A 22854-nucleotide genomic window follows, 5' to 3' on the forward strand; every position below is an offset into this window, starting at 1 on the left:
TTTCACCAGTGATTGCTGTATTTGCTAACCCTCTTCATCTGTCCGTGGGTGCTTGACCACAGTACGCATATTTCCTCATCCCTTCCTTTCTGTCTAAAAGTAGCTTGTAATATGTTCCAGTACCAAAGGAGGACAGTAGGACAGTCTGGACAAATTAAGCCTTTCTGTCCTAATTGTGAGCTGGCACCCTTTAAAACTCAGTTCCTTAATTTTTCAGAGGCACTTGGCCTCTTTTCTTCCTTTTGTTTAGGGCCCTGTTTCTGGCTCTGCATTAGCAACCATTTTTAAAAATTCTTGATGATTTTGAATCAACAACTTAAAGCCTTGGCCCCTGCTGCTTGTTGCACATCCTGTGGCAGTCCTCAGGAAATCCTAGTTTGGGGCATTAAAACTAATTAAAGGATTAAACTACTACTAGGGACAGGGTGATAAACAAGTGCTTGTGACAGGAATTCACTGTGCAGTGCTTGGTGTTAAGGAGCTGCTCTAGCTGTTGGGGAGAGAAATAGCAGTAGTAATAATGGGAGAGTAGATTCAAATACTTGTATGCATTCTTGTAGGGAGATGAAGAACCAAAGGGCTGCTTTAGAACAGTATCCCTAGGGTAGGGAGGGGCGGGCTGTCTCCTTTGATGATCATTAACTTAACAATTGCCCAAGCTGAGCACTTTGATATTTGTTGACGGTCTAGCAAAACAGGGGCTGTGTCTAGAAGATGGTAAACCTAGTTCCCACTCATTTTGCTTCAGTGTTCCAAAGTTACTGAACTCTTGCTTCCTGAAAGTCCCTTATAAATATCCTTTTTACAAGACTGTTCACTGGAGCAGAAAGGTACATTTATTTTCCTCTGTTCCCTGGAACTCTTAAGAGCCTAACGGGAAGATTGTCTAGTGCCATTTAATTGGGACTTAAATGTTATTAAAGTCAGTCTGCCCTGCCTTTCAGCTAATATTTCTTTTACTTTTGTTTTAGGTAACATTTTTATTTTTATTTTATTTATTTAATAAATTTATTTATTTTTACTTTTGGCTGCATTGGGTCTTCATTACTGCGCACGGGCTTTCTCTAGTTGCGGCTAGCGGGGGCTACTCTGTTGCAGTGGACGGTCTTCTCATTGTGGTGGCTTCTCTTGTTGCAGAGCATGGGCTCTAGGTGTGCGGGCTTCAGTAGTTGTGTCACGTGGGCTCAGTAGTTGTGGCTTGCAGGCTCTAGAGCACAGGCTCAGTAGTTGTGGCTCACGGGCCCAGCCGCTCCGCGTCATGTGGGATCTTCCCGGACCAGGGCACGAACCCGTATCCCCTGCATCGGCAGGTGGACTCTCAACCACTGTACCACCAGGGAAGCCCCGGCAGGTGGATTCTTAACCACTGCACCACCAGGGAAGTCCCAAGGTAACATTTTTTAAATAGGATACTTTATTCTTCTTTGTCTGAGGTCATGTGAAAAACATGAATAGATAAATTCAAGTTCCAGCATAGTGTGGTTTTAAAAATAGCTTCATTGATGTTTTTTTTACATCCTATGCTCTATTCTCTCTTCCACCACTACTTCCTTCTCCAGTCCCTTTTGGTATTTTAAGATATTTTTAGATATAATGATGTTAATTTTCATCTACATCTCTGCAGGTGTTCATGTAGAAGTTAAAGAACTAAGGATGACCATAAAGGTCAGTTGATTTGTGTGTTTGCTGGCATTCTTTTGTCTCTCTTGCTCCTTCCAGGAGGCCATGAGTTGCTGCTCTTCATGATGCATCCTGACTGGATACTTGTGACAAGTACATAATTTATTGATCTAGAAAGTGCTGTGGTGAGAGTTGAGAGCGTTGTCTGCTGCTTTGCCCCCTCACTTTAGAGCTGTTCAAAGAGAGTGACTACTGATGATTTAGAAAGATGAATGAAGAAGAGACTGATTCTTTAACGAAGAAAACTTTAGGACCTAGTTAAGGATTAATCCCTCTTCTGCCCAACTCACAAACTACGGTATCATCTAAATGTGAAAAATATATATATCATGAAGTAGAAGTTCCTTCATGGTTTAACCTTGTTAATTATCAATATATTTCTGTTGGCATGAAAATCAACTTCAGTATCTATACATTTGTAAGATTCATAAAATAAGCAAAAAGTATCAAAATTTTAACAAGTACCAAATATTTGCTACTACTTGTAGAAAAGGTTTTTTTCCCCCCACTGTTACCTTTACTTATTCAGTTTTTTTAAACAAATATTTTGTTTATTTTAATGAAGCTGGTACAGACAGTGTCCATTTAAAACCCATATCCCAGGCCAAAAAGTACCAAAAAGAGCAATGATCTGTTGTATACACTTCTGCATGAATAACTTTAACTGCTAATGAAAAGTAGAACTTTTCTGGGATCTTCAAGCAAGGTTTTTTTTTTGTTTTCTTTTTTTTTTTTAATTTTTTATTTATTTAGCTTATTTTTGGCTGCACTGGGTCTTTGTTGCTGTGCACGGGCTTTCTCTAGTTGCGGCGAGCGGGGGCTACTCTTCGTTGCGGTGCGCGGGCTTCCCATTGCAGTGGCTTCTCTTGTTGCAGAGCACGGGCTCTAGGCGGGCGGGCTTCAGTAGTTGTGGCACACAGGCTCAGTAGTTGTGGCTCGCAGGCTCTAGAGCGTAGCCTCAGTAGTTGTGGTGCTCGGGCTTAGTTGCTCCACGGCATGTGGGATCTTCTCTGACCAGGGCTTGAACTCATGTCCCCTGCATTGGCAGGCGGATTCTTAACCACTGCACCAGCAGGGAAGCCCCTCAAGCAAGGTTTTTCTTTCATCTTAAAATGCTTTCTCTGCAGTGAAGCCATCTTTGGAGTTAGTCATTATTCTCACCACCTCTGTCATCTTGACTCCAACCTGATATTCCTGTTCTTTTGGTCCAGACCCTCAGATTTTAAAAGTAGCTTTAAGTTAAGGAAAGGGCATTTTTCCACAGTTCAGTTCTCTGAAAAACTTCCATCTCCCACTGAAAGTCACAGTCCAGGAGTGAAGCAATCACATGCTAGAACTTCAGGGCCAATTGGAAAGTCATTATGAACACTCGCATTAGTCGCTGTTATTTATCACAAGCGTGCAAATGCACAGTCCTGGAAAAGGCGGCCTCTCTGTGCACACATGTAATTTTTAAAAAGGAGAGGGCAATATGAAGGGGGCTGAGGTTTGATCACCAAAATCAGCACAGTGAAAACAAACAGTAATGAATAATGGGCACTAGAATTCAAATTACCAGATGTTTTAAAGAGATGCGGTGCCAGTTTTCAATTCTGTTTTGAACACTACATTACAAAAGAACTTTTTTTTTTTTTTTTTTTTTTGCGGTACGCGGGCCTCTCACTGTCGTCGTCTCTCCCGTTGTGGAGCACAGGCTCCGGACGCGCAGGCTCAGCGGCCGTGGCTCACGGGCCCAGCCGCTCTGAGGCACGCAGGATCCTCCCAGACCGGGGCACGAACCCGTGTCCCCTGCATCGGCAGGTGGACTCTCAACCACTGCGCCACCAGGGAAGCCCAGAACTATTTTTTTTTTTTTTAAGTGCCCAGAACTATTTTTAAAAATAAAAAAAGGATTGAGGGAGAAGAATAAAAAAATCTAAACCATTGAATGCCCCCATTTGTTTCTGATAAACTTCAATCACATCTTCTTCCTCCATTCCCAGTTCTTTTGGAGTGTGAGTGTCAGCAATTCTCTGACCTTCAAAGAGAAACCTGAGTGAATTCATGGGAACTCCCTGTCTTTGACAGTATGATTCTTTGAGTTTCTTGTGATGCGTCATCATTTTCACCTTGAAGTGAATCTCACTGCTATCCTGTCTGATGACTTTGAGTTTAGTGTTCTCTCCTTCCTTCTTATCCCCCAAGTCCTCAGTTGAAGGTTTTGCCTCCTGGTCAGACATGGTGACAGTGGCTTCCCCCAGGGTCTCCACCCAGCAGTGGCCTCGGGTAGGCAGAACCTTGCTCTAGGATTTACAAATCCGTCTCTTCCCCACAACACAACACTATGGCTGGAGGGACTTCTGCTATGCCTCCTACTTGTTCAGTTTTTAATTATTTAGGAAGCCTGCCTGCTCTTGTGGGGATATATAGAGAGCATGGCTACAAGATTTTTTATTCTAAGATATTTGCTGCTATATGTGATTTTGAGTAATGTCTCCCATTCAGTTTTTCCTGAACAACACCCCATCAGTGACAGGGTGCTCTGTTCCCGGGTCCTGGAGAGCTGTTTGTTTTTGCAGTTGATAAAGGATAAAAGAAGTACTTAGTCATTTTTATATTTGATGTGGGGAGTGGTTCTTATCTCTTCTTTATAACCAAAACCATTTAAGTGAAGTACAGTAATTACATGGGTTAGTATTCTTTCCAATTCCATGCTTATACTTCAAATGATAGTACTGGGGATTGTGGCCATTTGCAGAGAGAAGTAGAAAAGAGAGTAGAAGATAAGTGGCTCTAACAGCAGTTAGAAATTGTTCTTAACTTCTAAGTAAAAGTATGGCCATTAATCAAGAAAATTTTCTGTTAAGTATCATCTAAGTCCCATTGGACCTGGAATAACTTGGTCAAATGAATAGATTGCTGTCTCTTGGAGAGGGTTCCACACTTTCTAAGGCATCAGTGCTAAAATCATCATCATAAAGCATTTGCTGGGCTTTCCTTGTGTAGTATTTTTACAGGGAGGTAGAGGGAAAGAGGGAGAGAAAGATGTTATAAGGAATCAGCTCATGCAGTTATAGAGACTGACAAGATTCAAGATCTACAGCAGGCAAACTGGAGACCCAAATGATCTAGTCCAGATACCATCAGTCTCAAGATCCAGGAGGAGCTGACGCTTCAGTTCAAGTATGAAGGCAGGAGGAAAAAAAAAAATGTCCCACCTTAACAGGCAGGAGGAATTCCTTCTTACCTGGGGGGACCTTTTTGTACTATTTCGGCTTTCAGCTGATTGGATGTGGCTCACCTACATAGGGCAGTCAGCCAATTTAAATATTACTCTCATTCAAAACACCCCCACAGACACATACAGAGTAATGTTTGACTAAATATCTGGGGCCCATGAAGCCTAGTCAGGGTGTTACATAAAATCAGCCGTCATGGGGACTTCCCTGGTGGCGCAGTGGTTAAGACTCTGCATTCCCAATGCAGGGGGCCCGGGTTCAATCCCTGGTCAGGGAACTAGATCCCACATGCATGCCACAGCTGAGTTCACATGCCACAACTAAGGAGCTGGCAAGCCGTAACTAAGGAGCCCGTGAGCCACAACTAAGGAGCCTGCCTGCTGCAACTAAGACCTGGTGCAACCAAATAAATAAATAAAAATAAATATTTTTTTTAAAAAAAAGCCATCACAGTATCCTCAGTTGATTAGCCCACTTTTTTTTGGATACTGAAATTTGCCTCTAATGTTTTTCAGCTTCAGGAGAAGTAAATGAGTGAATAAACTCTGTCTAAGCCTATCAACTTTTTTCCCTCCATATTGGGCTTGACAGTGAAGACCCAACTTTGGGTTCTAAAGTCTGGTTCCCTTGAAATGTTGACAGTTTTACAATATTAAGTTCAGTTAACTTTATATTTTAGTTTCTATTCATTAATTAATTTTTAGTTGGTTCCATACATGATGTTTATACCCTTGGCAATTTGCTAGAAAGTAGATCATCAGTAACAGCCAAGAAGAACAAATGAATTAATTTGGGAACTTTGTTATATGATTCTAATTAATGAAAGTAAGAGACCAACAAGTAAAACTGATGGATATAGAGTTTATGTTTATCTGTACAAATATGAAGATGTGTTTTTATGTTCTGATTTAAGTTCTGATTTTGGAATTCTTTTTCTATATAGTTTTATTTTGTTTGAGTCCTCTTGCTGTATGAAAATATGCAATTCGGGGATCAGCCTGTTAAGGATCCAAAAACAGATTTTTAATACTCCTTTTTTTTTTTTTGGCCGCACCGTGGGGCTTGCAGGATCTTAGTTCCCCAACCAGGGATTGAACCCGGGCCCACGACAGTGAGAGTGCCGAGTCCTAACCCTTTAATACTACGTTTAAATGAATTTACCTATTCATTCATTCTTGTTTTGTTTATAGAAGCAATACATGCTCATTTTCAAAAACCCAAATATATGTCACAGAAAATAAACAGGAATAACCAGTGTCAGTTATTTGGCTTATAGTCTACAGATTTCTTTTGCATGCATATATATACACATATATACAAATAATATACATATATACAAATAATAATTTTATTCGCGTTACTTTTAGCAGTGGCACATAAATAACACCACAGGATTAGAAGAGTTTTGACTAGTAGTCATTTATGGGAGGGAAGAAAATGAGGATATTAATTGCCTATTTAGCAGTTTTGGAGGACAGTTTCATTCTAGGGTTGTTAGAATTTACTCCATAATTTTGGCAAGAACAAAAAGCTGATGAGTTCTGCTAGGATACTTCCCCTCCCACACAGTGTTTAATGGTGCCTACGAATAACAAAAGATAAGGAAGTCACATTGTGAGAGGTCTGTCAGCTTGTGAATCCAACATAAATGGGGACTCTGACAAAGCATAAAAGAACTGACAATATTTAAAACAAAAAGTCATAAAAATTATAATCATCTTCATCAGTTCATTTAGTCCCATGGAATTAATTCATGGTTTTGATCTTTTGTTAACAGTTTTATGAAGTCATCCATTTCTAAGTTAGAATTCTATAAATTCTTACCCTGGCATGGTTAGAGATCTGATGACAGTGCAGTTGACAAGGAAATTGGGTTATTTCTGTGACATACAATATTTTAAGATAACTAGAATTATGACTGATAACATTATTTCAGGACATACCAGATTTCTAGGAATTTCACATAGTTTCTGAAATATTTATAACACATATCTATACAGACATACAATAAAGAAGGTTTAGTATTACTTATTTGGAAATGCTTCCCATGTAATTTAATATATGAAATAAGCCTAGTTAGCTTAACATATCCCTTTTTATAAGGAGAGAACCAATCTTTGAGATATTTCAGGGGCCTTGAAATAATATTTCAGAGTTAGTTCTAAGTCAAAAAAGACTTTATTTAAAATTTTATTTTTGAAATTTGTCAAAAATATCAAAAGTTTTAAAAATACTTCGTCAAATAGGATCATAGGTCACTGTGGAACAATGCTCAGTTATCCATTTAATCAAAGTGACAAAGATTTCACAGGCAATTTTTTTTTTTTTTTTTTTTTTTTTTTTGCTGTATGCTGGCCTCTCACTGTTGTGGCCTCTCACTGTTGTGGCCTCTCCTGCTGCGGAGCACAGGCTCCGGACGCGCAGGCTTAGCGGCCATGGCTCACGGGCCCAGCCGCTCCACGGCATGTGGGATCTTCCCGGACTGGGGCACGAACTCGTGTCCCCTGCGTCGGCAGGCGGACTCTCAACCACTGCGCCACCAGGGAAGCCCTCTCAGGCAATTATTCAAGGTTATATATTTAGTACTGTGCAAAACTTAGCTCTTTTAATATTGAGAGGACTAGGTTTACTTAAATAATCAAAGATCTGATAAAGACAACATAGAACGTAAGTGATTATTTTGACAAAACATAAGATCTGTCTTTTATAATCTTACTATCAAGAGCAGACGAATAGGGGAAAAAACGCTCGTCCTTTTAACCTAAGGAGGAACCAAATTTTAATTTTGCACCAGCTTACTCTTCGTTGCGGTGCGCAGTCTTCTCATTACAGTGGCTTCTCTTGTTACGGACCATGGGCTCTAGGCACACGTGCTCAGTAGTTGTGGCTCGTGGGCTGTAGAGTGCAGTCTCAGTAGTTGTGGCACACGGGTTTAGTTGCTCCACGGCATGTGGGATCTTCCCGGACCAGGGCTCGAACCCGTGTCCCCTGCATCGGCAGGCAGACTCTCAACCACTGCGCCACCAGGGAAACCTGGCATGTGGGATCTTAGTTCCCCGACCAGGGATCAAACCCGTATCCCCTGCATTAGAAAGCGGATTCTTAACCACTGGACCACCAGGGAAATCCCTGGAAGCAGTAGTCTTGATATACTTAATTTTAAACCTTTAGACTCCAAAAATACTTGTTTCCCAAAGTTGTTTTGTTTCTCTAAAGTTTTTAGCCTTTTCCATTTGTTTCCCCTCAAACCTGCTTTTTTTGTGTTCCCTATTTCAGATAATGGCATCTTTTATTCATAAAGTTGTCCGAAGAAGAGATCATTATTATATTTTCTCTCCTTTTTTATTCCGTATATTTAATCACCAGAGCCTGTGGATTATGCCTCCTTAACGTCTTTGAACCTCTCTACTTCACTGTAATCCCCACTGTTATTTATTTGACTTAGACTCCTGTCTACTTTCACCTGGATTTAATAACCAGTTAGAGGGATCAGTCAAGCGAAAAATGGTTTAGAAGGATTCAGATAAATGAACAATGCTGAAAATTAGGAATAGGAGCTATCCATGCAGAGTACCAGTAAAATTTTATGACTGATACCTTTCTTGAGTACTCTAGTTCACATTGGTTTCTCCCACCTTTCAAGATTCATTTTTTCATTAAATGTTTATTTAGCATTTTCTGTGTGCTTTAAGCATTGGTAACAGTTTAGTCTACCTTCAAAATATATCCTCCCTCCACTTTTTATACCTATTGCTGTCACCCTAGTCCAAACCACAGTCATCTCTCCAGTGCTCTCTCTGCTTCTTTGACTCTCTTCTAAATGTATCACTCAGGGTGATCCTGTTGAAGCATAGGAGGTCATGCCAGTCTTGTTTAAGAACTCTCTCAGAGGGCTTGTTTAAGAACTCTCTCAGAGGGCTTCTCCTGCTTCTTAAAGTCAGAGTCTTAACATGAAGACCTATGAGGCCCTTCTGATTTGGCCCTCTGGACTTCCCTGGTGGCGCAGTGGTTAAGAATTCGCCTACCAATGCAGGGGACACGGGTTCGAGCCCTGGTCCAGAAAGATCACACAGGCCGTGGAGCCACAGTTGTGGCCTGTGTGCCACAACTACTGAGCCTGTGCCCTGGAGCCCGTGAGCCACAAGTACTGAGCCCACATGCCACAGCTACTGAAGCCCATGTGCCTAGAGCACATGCTCTGCAGTAAGAGAAGCCACCAGAATGAGAAGCCAGCGCACCACAAGGATGAGTAGCCCCCGCTTGCCACAACTAGAGGAAGACCATGCAGCTACGAAGACCCAGCGCAGCCAAAAATAAATAAGTAAAATAAATAAATTTATGATTTGGCCCTTTGTTGACCTCCTCCGGTCCCACTCTTCCCTGCTTGGCTCGCTCAGCTCCAACCAGACTGGCTTACTTGGTCCTTGGAAATGCAGGTGTGCTTTGCTTTGGGGTCTTGACGCTTTATGGAGGCAGCGCTTGAGCAGAATGAGTGCTTCAGTGAGGTTCATCTTTTTTGTTGTCTGTCCCCCATACTGGAATGTAAGCTCGTAGCAGGCAGGGGTTTTTGTGTCTTTTATTCGATACAGTCTACCCAGGGCCTAGAGCAGGGTCTGGCACATAATAGATGGGTGCTCAGGATAGATTTGTCTAGTGTGTGCTTACCCAGCACGTGATGTATTCTCCCCTTTCTGTGTAGTCTTCCTGGTGAGATTTTTGCCTTTGGTGTAATGGCTATCATACCACTTTTGTATCTCCTGTATCTCTAGCAAATGTATACTGAAATAAACGAAATCTTTTTTATTTAATTATTTTTATGTACAAGATTTCTGTTTTTTAAAAAATAGTTTTATATCTTAAAGTTAGGCTGCCCTGAGGCTTAAAAAATGCTAGTAGCCCCTAAATTCAGCTTCTTTAATGTTTAAGTTTCTCTAAGAAATCCTGAAGCATATACACAACTGCTGTACATGCAGGGTTTTTTAAAAACTCTTACTTGATAGACTTACCCATATAAATTGGTCATCTTTCTCAAATATGAGCACTTTTGTTTTAATTGACAATATTGAATGTGATGAAAGAGTTCATCATTTATATGGAGTAAGTAATAAGATGCGGAACAAATTTACATGTTCTGTTGAGTTTTATAGATGTGCATATTTATTTTTATAAAAATGGTAGCCGTTATAATAGGGATTCAAAATTCAGTTGGTTTCCACTGGGCTCCCCAAAATTTCAGAGATTACAGAATAATTCTTATTACTGTTGGTGTCAAATCTAAGTGTTCACTTGCCAACCCACTTCCCCTTTCTTGGAAGAAGTAAAAGTTATTTTTGGAACCAATTGGAGTCAGGAATCCCAGCAATTCCCCCTATTAAAGGATATGCAAATGTCCCATAGCTCTCCTAAAAGGCAGTCTTACAGTAGGCAGTCTGAACCAGATGTGTTAGTAATACTTGGTGCCACCTTTTATCAGCCTCTCTCTCGACAAAGTATGTATAAGAAAAACTGATACTAAAACATCCTAGGAAAAAATAACTTTATGGGAATGAAAGTAGATGCACAGATGAAAAATAAATATTTTTTGCCCAGTATTGTCTGATTTGTGCGTTCATTCATATGATTTTTTAAAAATTTTACTTATGTATTTATTTTTGGCTGCATTGAATCTTCGTTGCTGCACGTGGGCTTTCTCTAGTTGCGGTGAGCGGGGGCTACTCTTTGTTGCGGTGCGCAGGCTTCTCACTGTGGTGGCTTCTCTGTGGAGCACTGGCTCTAGGCACCTGGGCTTCAGTAGTTGTGGCACACAGGCTCAGTAATTGTGGCTCACAGACTCTATAGAGTGCAGGCTCAGTAGTTGTGGTGCACAGACTTAGGTGCTCCATGGCATGTGGGATCTCCCCAGACCAGGGATCGAACCCGTGTCTCCTGTATTGGCAGGCAGATTCTTAACCACTGCGCCACCAGGGAAATCCCCATAGGATTTTTTTTTTAAAAGGAGAGAAAGGAAGGGCCAATCCCTTTATGCTTTCATTTCCTGCCTCAGGGCAAGGGCTTTAACTCCAAAGTGCTGTTTTTATAACACTTCCCCTGTCTTACAAATTCCTGGAACACCCAGCACTAAAAAGTTTGGGTTTTTTTTAGATTTGTCTTAAACAACAAAGGCTAAGAGGAAAATGCTTGAGCCCACCCCTGTAATGTCTAGATGGTTCTGTTTTGGTTTTGTTTTTTAAGTAAAACGGTGATTATTAAATGGTAGTTAGATATACTTAAGATTATAAAATGAGAGATCAGACATTTAACCTCATTCCAGTTTTCTTTCCAGTTTATTTCCCAAATAATTAAAATTTATTTTTTTTGAAGTATTTACATGGATACAGTGAAGTGCAGAAATCTTAAACATACAGTTTAGTGAATAATGCGCACTTGTCTAATCACCACCCAGATCATGTTGTAGAACATTTTCAGTATCCCAGGTTATCTTGTACCTCTTCCCAATTCATTCCTCCTTGCCAAAGATAACCATTATTTTGACTTCTATCACTATATATTAGTTTTGCCTGTTCTTGAACTTCATGTAAATGGAATCTTACCTACAATACAGTACACACAATCACTCTTGAATTTAGTGTATTTTATCCATCATATGTCTTTGAGATTCATTCACATATTTTGGTGAAACAATAATTCATTTTCATTGCTGTCCAGTATCCCATTGTTTGCATATATCACAGTTTTTTCATTCTGCTGACGGAAATTGGGTTATTTCCTGATTTGGGCTGTTATTAAGAGTGACATTCTTACCCGTGCCATTTGGTACATAACTCTGTTGGGTATATGTACTTAGGAATGAAATTGCTGGGTCATAGAGTAGGCATATCTTTAGGTTCAGCATATATTGCCATTTTTAACAAAGTACCAGTTTACAGTCTCTCACTGGCAATGTATTGTTCCATATTTTTTGCCAACACTTGTAACCTTTCAACTACTTTAAAAACATTCCATTCCCATTAGGGGAAATTAGAAATGGAAGTAGAAAAAAAGAGAAACATTATTTATTCTTACTCCAAATTAGGAACATATCATTTTATATTTAATGTGTTTATTCATTTCCTCCTTTTGCCCTATCTTCCCAGCTCAATTCAGTATTTTGAGAATATTTACGTAATTCCACCCAAGGAAAAAAATATACAGAAATGAACAGGACGAAGACCTAAATAAATGGCAGGATATCTGTGCTCATGGGTTGGAAGACTTACTATGGTTAAGGTAGTGATACTCCTCAAATATGTAGATTCAACAACATACCTATCAAAATCCCAGCTGCCTGTTTTTAGAAATAGGCAAGCTAATCCTAAAAATCATGTGGAAAAACAAGAGACCCAGAATAGCCAAATTGTCTCGGAAAAAAAACAAAATTGAAGGACTCACATGTCCCAAAGCTGTAGTGACAAGACATTGTCATCCTGGCATAAGTATAGATATATAAACCGTGAAATAGAACTGAGAATCCAGAGGTAAACTTTTCTATTTATGGTTAGTTGGTATTCAGGACAATTCATTGGGGAAAGAATAGTCTTTTAAAAAAATGATTCTCGGACAACTGGATATCCACATGCAAAGGAATGATGTTGGATCCGTACCTCACACCATATATAAAAATAACTCGAAATGGATCACAGGCCTAAATGTAAGAGCTAAATTTATAAAACTCTTATTTATTTTTTTTTTTTGGCCATGCTGCGCGGCATGTGGGATCTTAGTTCCCCGACCAGGGATCAAACCCGTGCCCCCTGAACTGGAAGCGCAGAGTCTTAACCACTGGACTGTCCCTAAATTTATAAAACTCTTAGAAGAAAACATAGATGTAAAATTTTCATGATTGTGGATTAGACAGTGGTTTCTTAGTTATGACACCCAAGAGAACAAGCAACCAAAGAAAAAAATAGATAAATTGGACTGAATCAAAATTAAAAGCTTTTGTTCTTTAAGGGACACTCTAGCAAGATAGTGAAAAGACAGCCCTCAGAGTGGGAGGAAATTTTGCAAACCATATATCTAAAAAGGGTCTAGTGTCCAGAATATATAAAGAACTTTTACAACTCAAATTAAACAACTCAATTTAAAAATGGACGGGACTTCCCTGGTGGCGCAGTGGTTAAGAATCCGCCTGCCAATGCAGAGAACACGGGTTCGAGCCCTGGGCCAGGAAGATCCCACATGCCACAGAGCAGCTAAACCCGTGTGCACAACTACTGAGCCTGTGCTCTGGAGCCCGTGAGCCACATCTGCTGAAGCCAGCACTCCTAGAGCCCGTGCACCGCAACAAGAGAAGCCACTGCAATGAGAAGCCCGCACACCACAACAAAGAGTAACCCCCACTCACTGCAACTAGAGAAAACCCACGTGCAGCAACGAAGACCCAACACGGCCAAAAATAAATAAACAGATAAATAAAAGCAATCATTAAAAATAAATAAATAAAATAAAAATGGGCAAAGAGGGCTTCCCTGGTGGCGCAGTGGTTGAGAGTCCACCTGCCGATGTAGGGGACACGGGTTCGTGCCCCGGTCCGGGAAGATCCCACATGCCATGGAGAGGCTGGGCCCATGAGCCATGGCCGCTGAGCCTGCACATCCAGAGCCTGTGCTCCGCAACGGGAGAGGCCACAGCGGTGAGAGGCCCGCGTACCGCAAAAAAAAAAAAAAAAAAAAAAAAAAAAAATGGGCAAAGAATTCGAATAGACACTTCTCCAAAGAATATACACAAATGGCCAAAAAGCACAGAAGAGAAGATGGTCAACCTATTAGTCATTAAGAAAATGCAAATGAAAACCACAAAATCCCACTTTACACCCACTAGGATGGCTAAAATAAAAAAGATAAATAATAACATTGTTGGTGAGGATCTAATAAAATGGAATACTCCCATATTACTGACAGGAATGTAAAATAACCCAGCCATTTTGGAAAACAGTTTCCTGTTCCTCAAAAAGTTAAATATATAGTCACCATATGACCCAGAAATTCTATTGTTAGGTGTATACCCAACAGAATTGAAAACGTATGTCCACATGACAACTTGCACAGGAATGTTTATAGCAGCATTATCCATGATAGCCAAAAATCAAAAACAACCCAAATGTGCATCAGCTCATGAATAAATAAACAAAATGTGGTATATTTGTACAAGAATATTATTCGGCCATAAAAAGGAATGAAGTACTCATACATGCTACAACATGAATGAAACTTGAAAACGTTATGTTAAGTGAAAGAGGCCAGTACAAAAGGTCACATATTATATGATTCCATTTATATGAAATGTCCAGAATAGATAAAAACTACCGAATTGTACATTTTAGAAGGATGAATTTTAAAGGATGTGAATTATATCTCAATTAATAATAATAATTGAGGTGAAAAACTCCAAAGAGTAGAGGAACTGGGGAGTAAATTTTATTATATATAAGCTATATATGTAGTTCATAAATACAAGTAATTATATATATCTTATATATAAATATATAAATTACACATGCAATTATATATTATATGTAAGCTATAATAATTTGTAACAGTCCAGTTAATGAAATAGAAGTAAAATTCCAGAAAGGAATCCAAACATATATAAAGAAAGGGCCTACTGAATAAAGGCCCTACTTAACCATAAGTATATGGTACTTTTAATATACTGTTAATCAGTTAGCTTGTATTTTTATATTAGGTTTTCCTAGGTGTGGTTTTGTACTCTAAATATATCAAATTGCCCCACGTTTATATCCTCCTCTAGAATAAATGTGGTAATTGAATCTAAGGGACGTAAAAACATGCCCCAAATCATATAGCTAATGCATCTCCAACTCAGGTTTAAGGATACAAAAGAAAAGAAATCCATGGTTCCTATAAAGAAATAACAGGGCCAATAGGAGTTCTCAACCAACCAGCAACAGTGCTGCCTTCCTAAGGCACATTTGGAAGAGTCTAGGGGCATTTTTGATTGTCACAGACTGGGCTATGGAGAGATGTTATTGGCATTTATTGCCGAGAGGCCAGTGATTCTAAATGTTCTACAGGGCACTGGACAGCCTTAACAACAAAGAATTGTTATGCCCCAAATGCCAATAGCAGTCTTATTGAGAAACACTGGCAATGATTGACCAGAATTTTGTAGGATGCCCCCTTTTGGAAGATGGGGGAATGACAGAAATCTTACAGTGGAAATTGGGAAGAAGAATGCAGGATGAAAGGAAGTCTCTGGGCACCACATCTTTTCCTGAGAGCAGAGCCAGATAATTAATTTTTATTTTATATTGGAGTATAGTTGATTTACAATGTTGTGTTAGTTTCAGGTGTACAGCAGAGTGGTTCAGTTATACATAGTGTTTCAAGTGTACAAGCTTTTAAGTTTATTTAGGTCCCATTTGTTTATTTTTGTTTTTATTTCCATTAGTCTAAGTAGTGGATCTAAAAAGATATTGCTGTGATTTATGTCAAAGAATGTTCTGCCTATGTTTTACTCTAAGAGTTTTATAGTATCTGGTTTTACATTTATTTTAGGTGTTTAATCCATTTTAGTTTATTTTTGTGTATGGTATTAGAGAATCCTCTAATTTCATTCTTTTACATGTAGCTGTCCAGTTTTCCCAGCACCACTTATTGAAGAGCTTATCTTTTCTCCTTTGTTGTAGATTAATTGACCATAGGTGCATGGGTTTATTTCTGGGCTTTCTATCCTGTTTCATTGTTCTGTAAGTCTGTCTTTGTGCCAGTACCATACTGTTTTGATTACTGTAGCTTTATAGTATAGTCTGAAGTCAGAGAGCCTGATTCCTCCAGATCCATTTTCCTTTCTCAAGATTGCTTTGGCTATTCAGGGTCTTTTGTGTCTCCATACAAATTTTAAGATTTTTTTTGTTCTAGATCTGCAAAGAGTGCCCTTGGTAATTTGATAGTGATTTCATTGAATCCGTAGATTGCCTTGGGTAGTATAGTCATTTTGACAATATTGATTTTTCCAATCCAAGAACATGGTGTATCTTTCCATCTGTCTGTGTCATCTTCAGTTTCTTTCATCAGTGTCTTACAGTTTTTGGAGTACAGGTCTTCTGCCTCCTTAGGTAGGTTTATTCCTAGGCGTTTTATTCCTAATATTTCCTTTTAGTCAGTTCTACTTAATATAGAAGCCAAAGTGGATCAATGAGTAGTGGTTAAGACAACAGTCTGAAACCAGAAGAATCAGAGAGTTCAAATCCTGGTTCTTCCACTTGGAATTACATAACCTCTTCGGGTGTTAGGTTAGTTTCCTCAGCTGCAAAATAATTCTTAGAGTTGCCTCTGTTTCCAAAAGTGAGAGATGAGAATGTCTACTAATAGTCTGTTCTTCTTCTCAGAAATTACGGATGTGGTGTATGAAAGATGCTGTGGTTTTAAGTGTTGAGCAAGAAAGGAATTTGAATTCTTCTTAGCCCAGGTTTACTTGTCTCTTTTGAAAGTGTCATTGTGATTGCATCTGAGATTTTCTGCCATGCCAACTATTTACAGTTCTTGGAGCTGCTATAACAGCAGTAATTAAGGCACACCTAACTCCTCCTTTGCATAAGCCCAGAGTACTTCCAGCTGAGAAGGAGATGGAGCTGTTGTCCTAATATTGGATTTAGATATAGTACCACTAGTGCAAGAGAATGCCAAGTTCGTTTAAATTAATATAAATCAACACGTTCGTCCATTCACTTATGGAAGACTATAAAGTAGTATCTTATCAGGAAGTAAGGCTGGTTAGTAGTTGACTTGGTAATATTTAGAGATATAATAACTGAAGCTAAATATAATTTTCCCCTGATTAGAAATTGCTTTACCGGCAAAAGGAAAATGAAGAAGCATTTATTGAGCCTGGCACTGTGCTTACTATGTTACATGGTTTCTTTGCTTTAAAGGGAGTCAGTACTAGAAGCTTCCATAATTACTTTGGAAATAGCCTTTGAAAACATAGTTTGCATGTGATTTGAGTTACCTGATACTATAAAGACTTGTATAAGAAGTCTTCAAGATATAAGCTCCAGTTTTAGATATCAATGGAGACATGTGTTTAACATAGGCAGAGTAAACACTGAGGATGTCTGAGTTTATTCTATTTTTTTAAAGAAGATGCTTTTCAAGAGAAAAACCACAGGAGTGAAACATGTTCCTTTTCACTCTGCAGTATAGTCCAACCAAAGTAAAATATTAGAAAAAGTAACCTTCCAGATAGTAAAAATAAGTCTTTGGACAGATGAATAAACTGAAAGATTGATAGTTAAGTTCAATTCTTAGACATAAAGTATTAAAAGAGATATTATGTGAAATATCCATAATGTAATGTCTTTGATAGTATAAATTAGAAGAAGGCGATGGGTAGTATTTTTCCATATTTTATCCTGCCTTATGTCCCATAACTCCTAATTAATGCTGAAAGCTAACTGAAACCATTCTTGGGGCTATGTATTCTGTTTTGGGAACCCTAAACTGAGAAAACCCGTATGTGCTTTGATATTATGACGTTTAAGAAGAAGTGGGGAGGGGGGAAGAAGCTCTTCAGTTTCAAATTCTTCTAGCCCATTATGATTAATTGGAAAGTATAAGTCTGAGGAATAGCAGTAACTTTATTTTATTTTTCCCAGGAAGGCAGATTATATCAGCATATCCAGGAAATCTAAGAAGATTAGGAGCTGTGTAATGGAGTATAATGTGAGTTAGGGGATCAACTCTGACTGAACATCAGTCATATTTGTGTCCTTTATTTTGAAAGATTTTGGTTAACACCGGAAATGTTTTTTTTGAAGTTGCAGACTCAAACTCATTTTGCTGATTATAAGTTATATAAAAGCTCATCAGCTAAATTGAAAGTTATATTGCTGTGTAAACAGGTGAGTACTTGCTATATTTTTGAAGCCTGAGTTCTGAGTAGTTAGCACTAATGCCATTTAAGACAAAATATCTGCTACCTTTTGTATTTCTTGTTTTGTGCATAGATCTTATCTTTTTTTTTTTTAACTGGCCCTGAGACTTCAGAAAATTTTTATCTCATAGAACACCATCTGTTCTGATTAGTAACTGTCTGGGAGGGCTTACAGAATTTTATTTGAGTAATAACAGAGTAGTTCCTTCAAACCCTAAGATTACAAGCCTGAGAACCCAGAGAAATCTGGATTAAGACTTGGTAAAAATATTTCTTTTGAAAATGTCTGGAATGCAGTTAGTACAACTGCAAATCTGTTTAGCAGTGGTTAATAAATATAACTCTCTTTGTAATTCTGTATTGTAAAAGTGATTTAAAGTTATCAATATATAATGGTTATCAATACGTAGATAATTGTGCTGTTCCTTCTACCTCCATCTTCCACCCTTTTTAGGCTTTCTATTTCCTTAAAAGAAATAATGATGCCATCATTATTTCTTAAAACTAATGATGCCATCACAACCTATTGATCCATCATATTCATTACTTCCCTCCTTAGCATAAAATTTATTACAAGAAGTTGAGGACTAAAAAATGACCAGTTAAAGTTATCTGCTACATTTTCTGGGACATTAACTACACATATGTGTTTACTTTTCTCTCTTTCATGCCAGGCTGTAGGTTTTAATTGAAGAGATTCTAAAAATGGCTTCGTTCTAACAAATTGTATTAAGGAATTCCAGAAGGACAGCCAACACAGTAAGGTTCATTTGTGAACTTCAAGAGAATCAGTACCGAGGTTTTCTCTAAATTGCTTTTACGCTTTTTATCATCCTTAAAAGTAAAGATTTATGTTTGAAAAGTAGAGAAGAATGCTGATCTCTTACATTACCATCTGTGTTCTCTCTGAGGCAAGGATAAAGACCTTTTAAGAGTTAGTATCTTTTTTTTTTAATATATTTATTTATTTTTGGCTGCACTGGGTCTTTGTTGCTGTGCGCGGGCTTTCTCTAGTTGCGGCGAGTGGGGGCTACTCTTCGTTGTGGCGTGCGGGCTTCTCATTGTGGTGGCTTCTCTTGTTGTGGAGCACGGACTCTAGGCGCTCAGGCTTCAGTAGTTGTGGCATGTGGGCTCAGTAGTTGTGGCTCGCGGGCTCTAGAGCACAGGCTCAGTAGTTGTGATGCACGGGCTTCGTTGCTCCGCAGCATGTGGGATCTTCCCGGGCTAGGGCTCGAACTTGTGTCCCCTGCACCTGAAGGCAGATTCTTAACCACTGCGCCACCAGGAAAGCCCAGTATCTTTTTTTTTAACAAGGCTAACCTTTCTTTGTTTTTAAGTTTGTGTTAGACCAAATACTTGCTGCAGCTCTGCAGTAAGAAAACTCTTTAGAACTGAGCTAGCAGATTGGACTTAAGTACCATGCTTCTTGTATTAATATTAACTGGTATTTTATATGATATTTAATTCAAAATGGGTAACAGTGTTGTCTTTAAAATTCAGTGTCACTTCAGGAATAAGGGACAACCACTTTCCCAATACGTATAACTGCAAAAGCTTACTGATTTGTAAGTAACTTAACTTGGCTGCTTTTCCTATTATTATCTTTGAAATTATTAGGTTGAATCAGAAGAAATCGCCTTTTTAAGGTCAAAAATAGTCAAATATTGGCAGTTTCGTGGTTCAGCCTAGTAGTTTTGTTGGATAAACAGACCACTTAATTTCTGGGATTCACTATGACCACTATTTCTAATTGAGTTTGCTTCTTTCTCCAGCACTGGTCTTGATTCTCCCCCTCCGTCTTTATTCCCTACTCACCAGTGATGATTGCAGTTTGCTATTCCAGATGAGTTTACTGGAAGAACTACTTTCCACTTGTCTCATACTTGCCTTGTGTCTTAGGCTCCTTCACCCATTCATCCCTATCCTATTCATTGCTAGTAAGTGCCGTTTAAAAAGTAAAATACAGATATTGTTACCCAATAAAGGGTTAAACACTTTAAAGTTTGAAAAGTACATAATTTCTTCCTGTGGTTTAGAAGAAAAAGCGCTAAACAGGAGTCAGAACCTTGATCTTCCTCCTACTGAATGAAAAGCCTTAGAGAAAGTAGTTTAACATTTATGGGCCTGTTTCTTTGTGTATAAAGTATAAATACAGTTTACCTGTGAACAACAGAGGTTTAAACTGCCCGGGTCCACTTACATGTAGATATTTTTCAACAGTAAATGCTGCAATACTACGTGGTCCCTGGTTGGTTGAATCTGCAGACCTCAGCTATGGAGGGCCGACTCTAAATTATATGTGGATTAAGGGTCAACTGTAGTACATTCTTTTACCATATCCACCTAAAGCAGTTAGAAGCAAATGAAACTGAGCTGTTAGTTGCTAATTATAGTAATTCTTCCCTTATTTGGGCATGACTAAGATGCTTAAATAAATATTTAGGAGAGAATTTTTTTTAATTGAAGTATAGTGGATTTACAATATTGTGTTAGTTTCAGGAGTATAGCACAGTGATTCATTATTTTTGCAGATTATATTCCATTATAGGTTATTATAAGATAATGGGTATAATTCCCTGTGCTATACAGTAAATTCTTTTGCTTATCTATTTTATGTATAGTAGTTTATATCTGTTAATCCCATACTTTTAATTTGTCCCTCTCCCCTTCCCTCTCTCCTTTGGTAACCATACGTTTGTTTTCTAAGTCTGTAAGTCTATTTCTGTTTTGTAGATAAGTTCATTTGTATCATTTTTTTAGATTCCACATATAAGTGATATCATATGATATTTGTCTTTCTCTGTCTGAACTTAGTATGATAATCTCTAGGTCCATCCATGGTGCTGCAAATGGCATTAGTTCTTTTTTTAATGGCTGAGTAATATTCCACTGTGTGTGTGTGTATACACAAACACACACACTTGCACACACACATCTTTGTCCATTCATCTGTCGATGGACGTTTAGGTTGCTTCCATGTCTTGGCTGTTGTAAATAGTGCTGTGAATACTGGGGTGCATGTATCTTTTAGAATTAGAGTTTTCGTCTTTTCCAGATATATGCCCATATAAGTGATACCATATAGTATATGTCTTTCTTTGTCTGACTTATTTAACTAAGCATAATATTCTCTAAGTCCGTCCCTGTTGCTGCAAATGGCATTATTTCATTCTTTCTTATGGCCGAGTAATATTCCATTGTATATATTCCATATCTTCTTAATCCAGTCATCTGTTGATGGACACTTGGGTTGCTTTCATGTCTTGGCTACTGTAAATAGTGCTGCTGTGAACATTGGGGTGCATATATCTTTTAGAATTAGTGTTTTCTTTTTTTCCAGATGTATACCCAGAGGTGGAATTGCTGGATTATATGGTAGTTCTATTTTTATCAGTAGTTTTTTAAGGAACCTCCATACTGTTTTCCATAGTGTCTGCACCAATTTACATTCCCACCAGCAGTGTACAAGGGTCCCTTTTATCCACATCCTCTATTTAGGAGAGAATTCTTTTTTTTTTTTTTTTTAATTTTTTGGCTGCACCACATGGCATGTGGGATCTTAGTTCTCTGACCAGGGATCAAACCTGTGCCCCCTGCATTGACAGCACAGAGTCTTAACCACTGGACTGCCAGGGAAGTCCCTCAGAGAGAATGCTTTTAAATCTGAACTTTGTAACTGCCAAAATGGAAGTTGGTAATCTCAAGTCTAATGTCCGTTAACACATAAATGGGTAAACAAATTGTGGTATATCTTTGGTAAGGAATACTATTCAGCAATAATAAGGATATATAAGTTGGGGATTTTAAATGCCTATTCTCAGTATCTTCCAGCTTTGCCTATGAATGTTATTTTAGATGTGTTTTCTTTTGGGACTCTTCTTGTCAAGGAACAGATGACAAGGAATGGTGAGACTGAGATTTCCACTTGCTTTTGTTACAGAGAACTTGCTTAGAATGATATAGCCATAGGTGGAAAAGGTAAGGTCGAAATCTCTTAGCTTTTCTTCTTCTCCTTGATAATTTGTCTTGATCATCTTGGAATAAGAAAAAAATATTTTAACAAAAGGTAGTTTGTGATAAGAAAAAGGTAGCAAGTTGTAAAATAATAAGTGGTACAGGAGAAATTAATGTACACTAAATTAGCAGATGTGTCACACAGTTTCTAAAAACCTTTAATATCATTTATATACAATAAAATTCACCGATTTTAAGTGTGTAATTCCATGAGTTTTGACAAATGTATACAGTCATGTAACCATACCATAACTGAAGTATAAAATGTTTTTGTCGCCCCTGAAAAGTCCCCTTCATACTGCTCTGCTGTCAGTCCTCTCTCCATTCCCTGGCAACCACTGATCTGTTTTCTATCATTGTAATTATGTCTTTTTAAGAATTTCCTATAAATGAATTCACAAGAGTATAGTCTTTTGTGTCTGACTTATTTCATTTAACATAATCCTTTTGAGATTCATCATTTTTGCATGTATCAGTTGTTCCCTTTTTATGTATTTTCTTTCTGTCTTCATCATGTTTCCTCTACTTTTCTGAATGTATGGAGTATATTTATAATAGCATTTTTGTATCCTTGTCTGCTAATATTCTGTCATTTCTGGTCTGTTTCTATTGATAGACTTTTCTCCTAGTTGGTGGGTCATATTTTCCTGTTTCTTTGAATGCCTAGAATTTTTTATTATACGTCACACATTGTGAATTTTACATTACTAGGGGCTGCATTTTGTATTCATTTAGGTAATAATGTTGGACTTTGTTCTTGGAATCAATTGGATCCTTTTAAGACTTGCTTTTAAGGTGTGTTAGGGTGGGCCAGAGCAAGTTTTAGTCTAGGGCTAATTTAGCTCCACTACTAGTGTGATTCTGAGGTCTTTCCATTTTGGTTGGTGAAAATAGAAGCTATTCCCAACTGTTTGAGTGCTGGGAATTGTTCAGTCTGCTGCTTTCTGTTGGAGCTTTCTCCAGCCCCTCATAGTTTCTTCTCATACGTGTTCAGATCAGCACTTTGCCA

At 38.4% G+C, this 22854-nt stretch overlaps 2 protein-coding genes across 4 annotated transcripts in view; one reads left to right on the forward strand and one right to left on the reverse strand.

Annotated features, from left to right (window-relative positions):
* SPTLC2 (serine palmitoyltransferase long chain base subunit 2) overlaps positions 1-22854 on the forward strand; it is a 117914-nt gene that overhangs the window by 70691 nt on the left and 24369 nt on the right. Inside the window, exons 10-11 of one of the 3 annotated variants that reach the window (XM_067729245.1) lie at positions 1625-1665; positions 17554-17604. The exons of 1 other annotated variant lie outside the window; for it this stretch is intronic. In XM_067729245.1, coding sequence (XP_067585346.1) covers positions 1625-1665; positions 17554-17589 — 77 coding nt within the window. In that variant the 3' untranslated portion in view covers positions 17590-17604. Of the gene's footprint in view, positions 1-1624; positions 1666-17553; positions 17621-22854 lie in introns of those variants that run through there. One more of the 3 variants, XM_067729252.1, reaches the window with a different exon arrangement.
* LOC137206812 (small ubiquitin-related modifier 1-like) lies at positions 3555-3978 on the reverse strand. The gene has a single exon (XM_067705922.1). It carries the CDS (start codon positions 3897-3899, stop codon positions 3555-3557), a length of 345 nt encoding a protein of 114 aa, XP_067562023.1. The 5' UTR covers positions 3900-3978.

The sequence above is a fragment of the Pseudorca crassidens genome, chromosome 1, assembly GCF_039906515.1.
Source record: "Pseudorca crassidens isolate mPseCra1 chromosome 1, mPseCra1.hap1, whole genome shotgun sequence".
NCBI lineage: Eukaryota > Metazoa > Chordata > Mammalia > Artiodactyla > Delphinidae > Pseudorca > Pseudorca crassidens.

What these genes read in the sequence shown, in the direction of transcription:
- LOC137206812 (XM_067705922.1), bottom strand. Translation starts at nt 3,899, where the DNA reads ATGTCTGACCAGGAGGCAAAACCTTCAACTGAGGACTTGGGGGATAAG.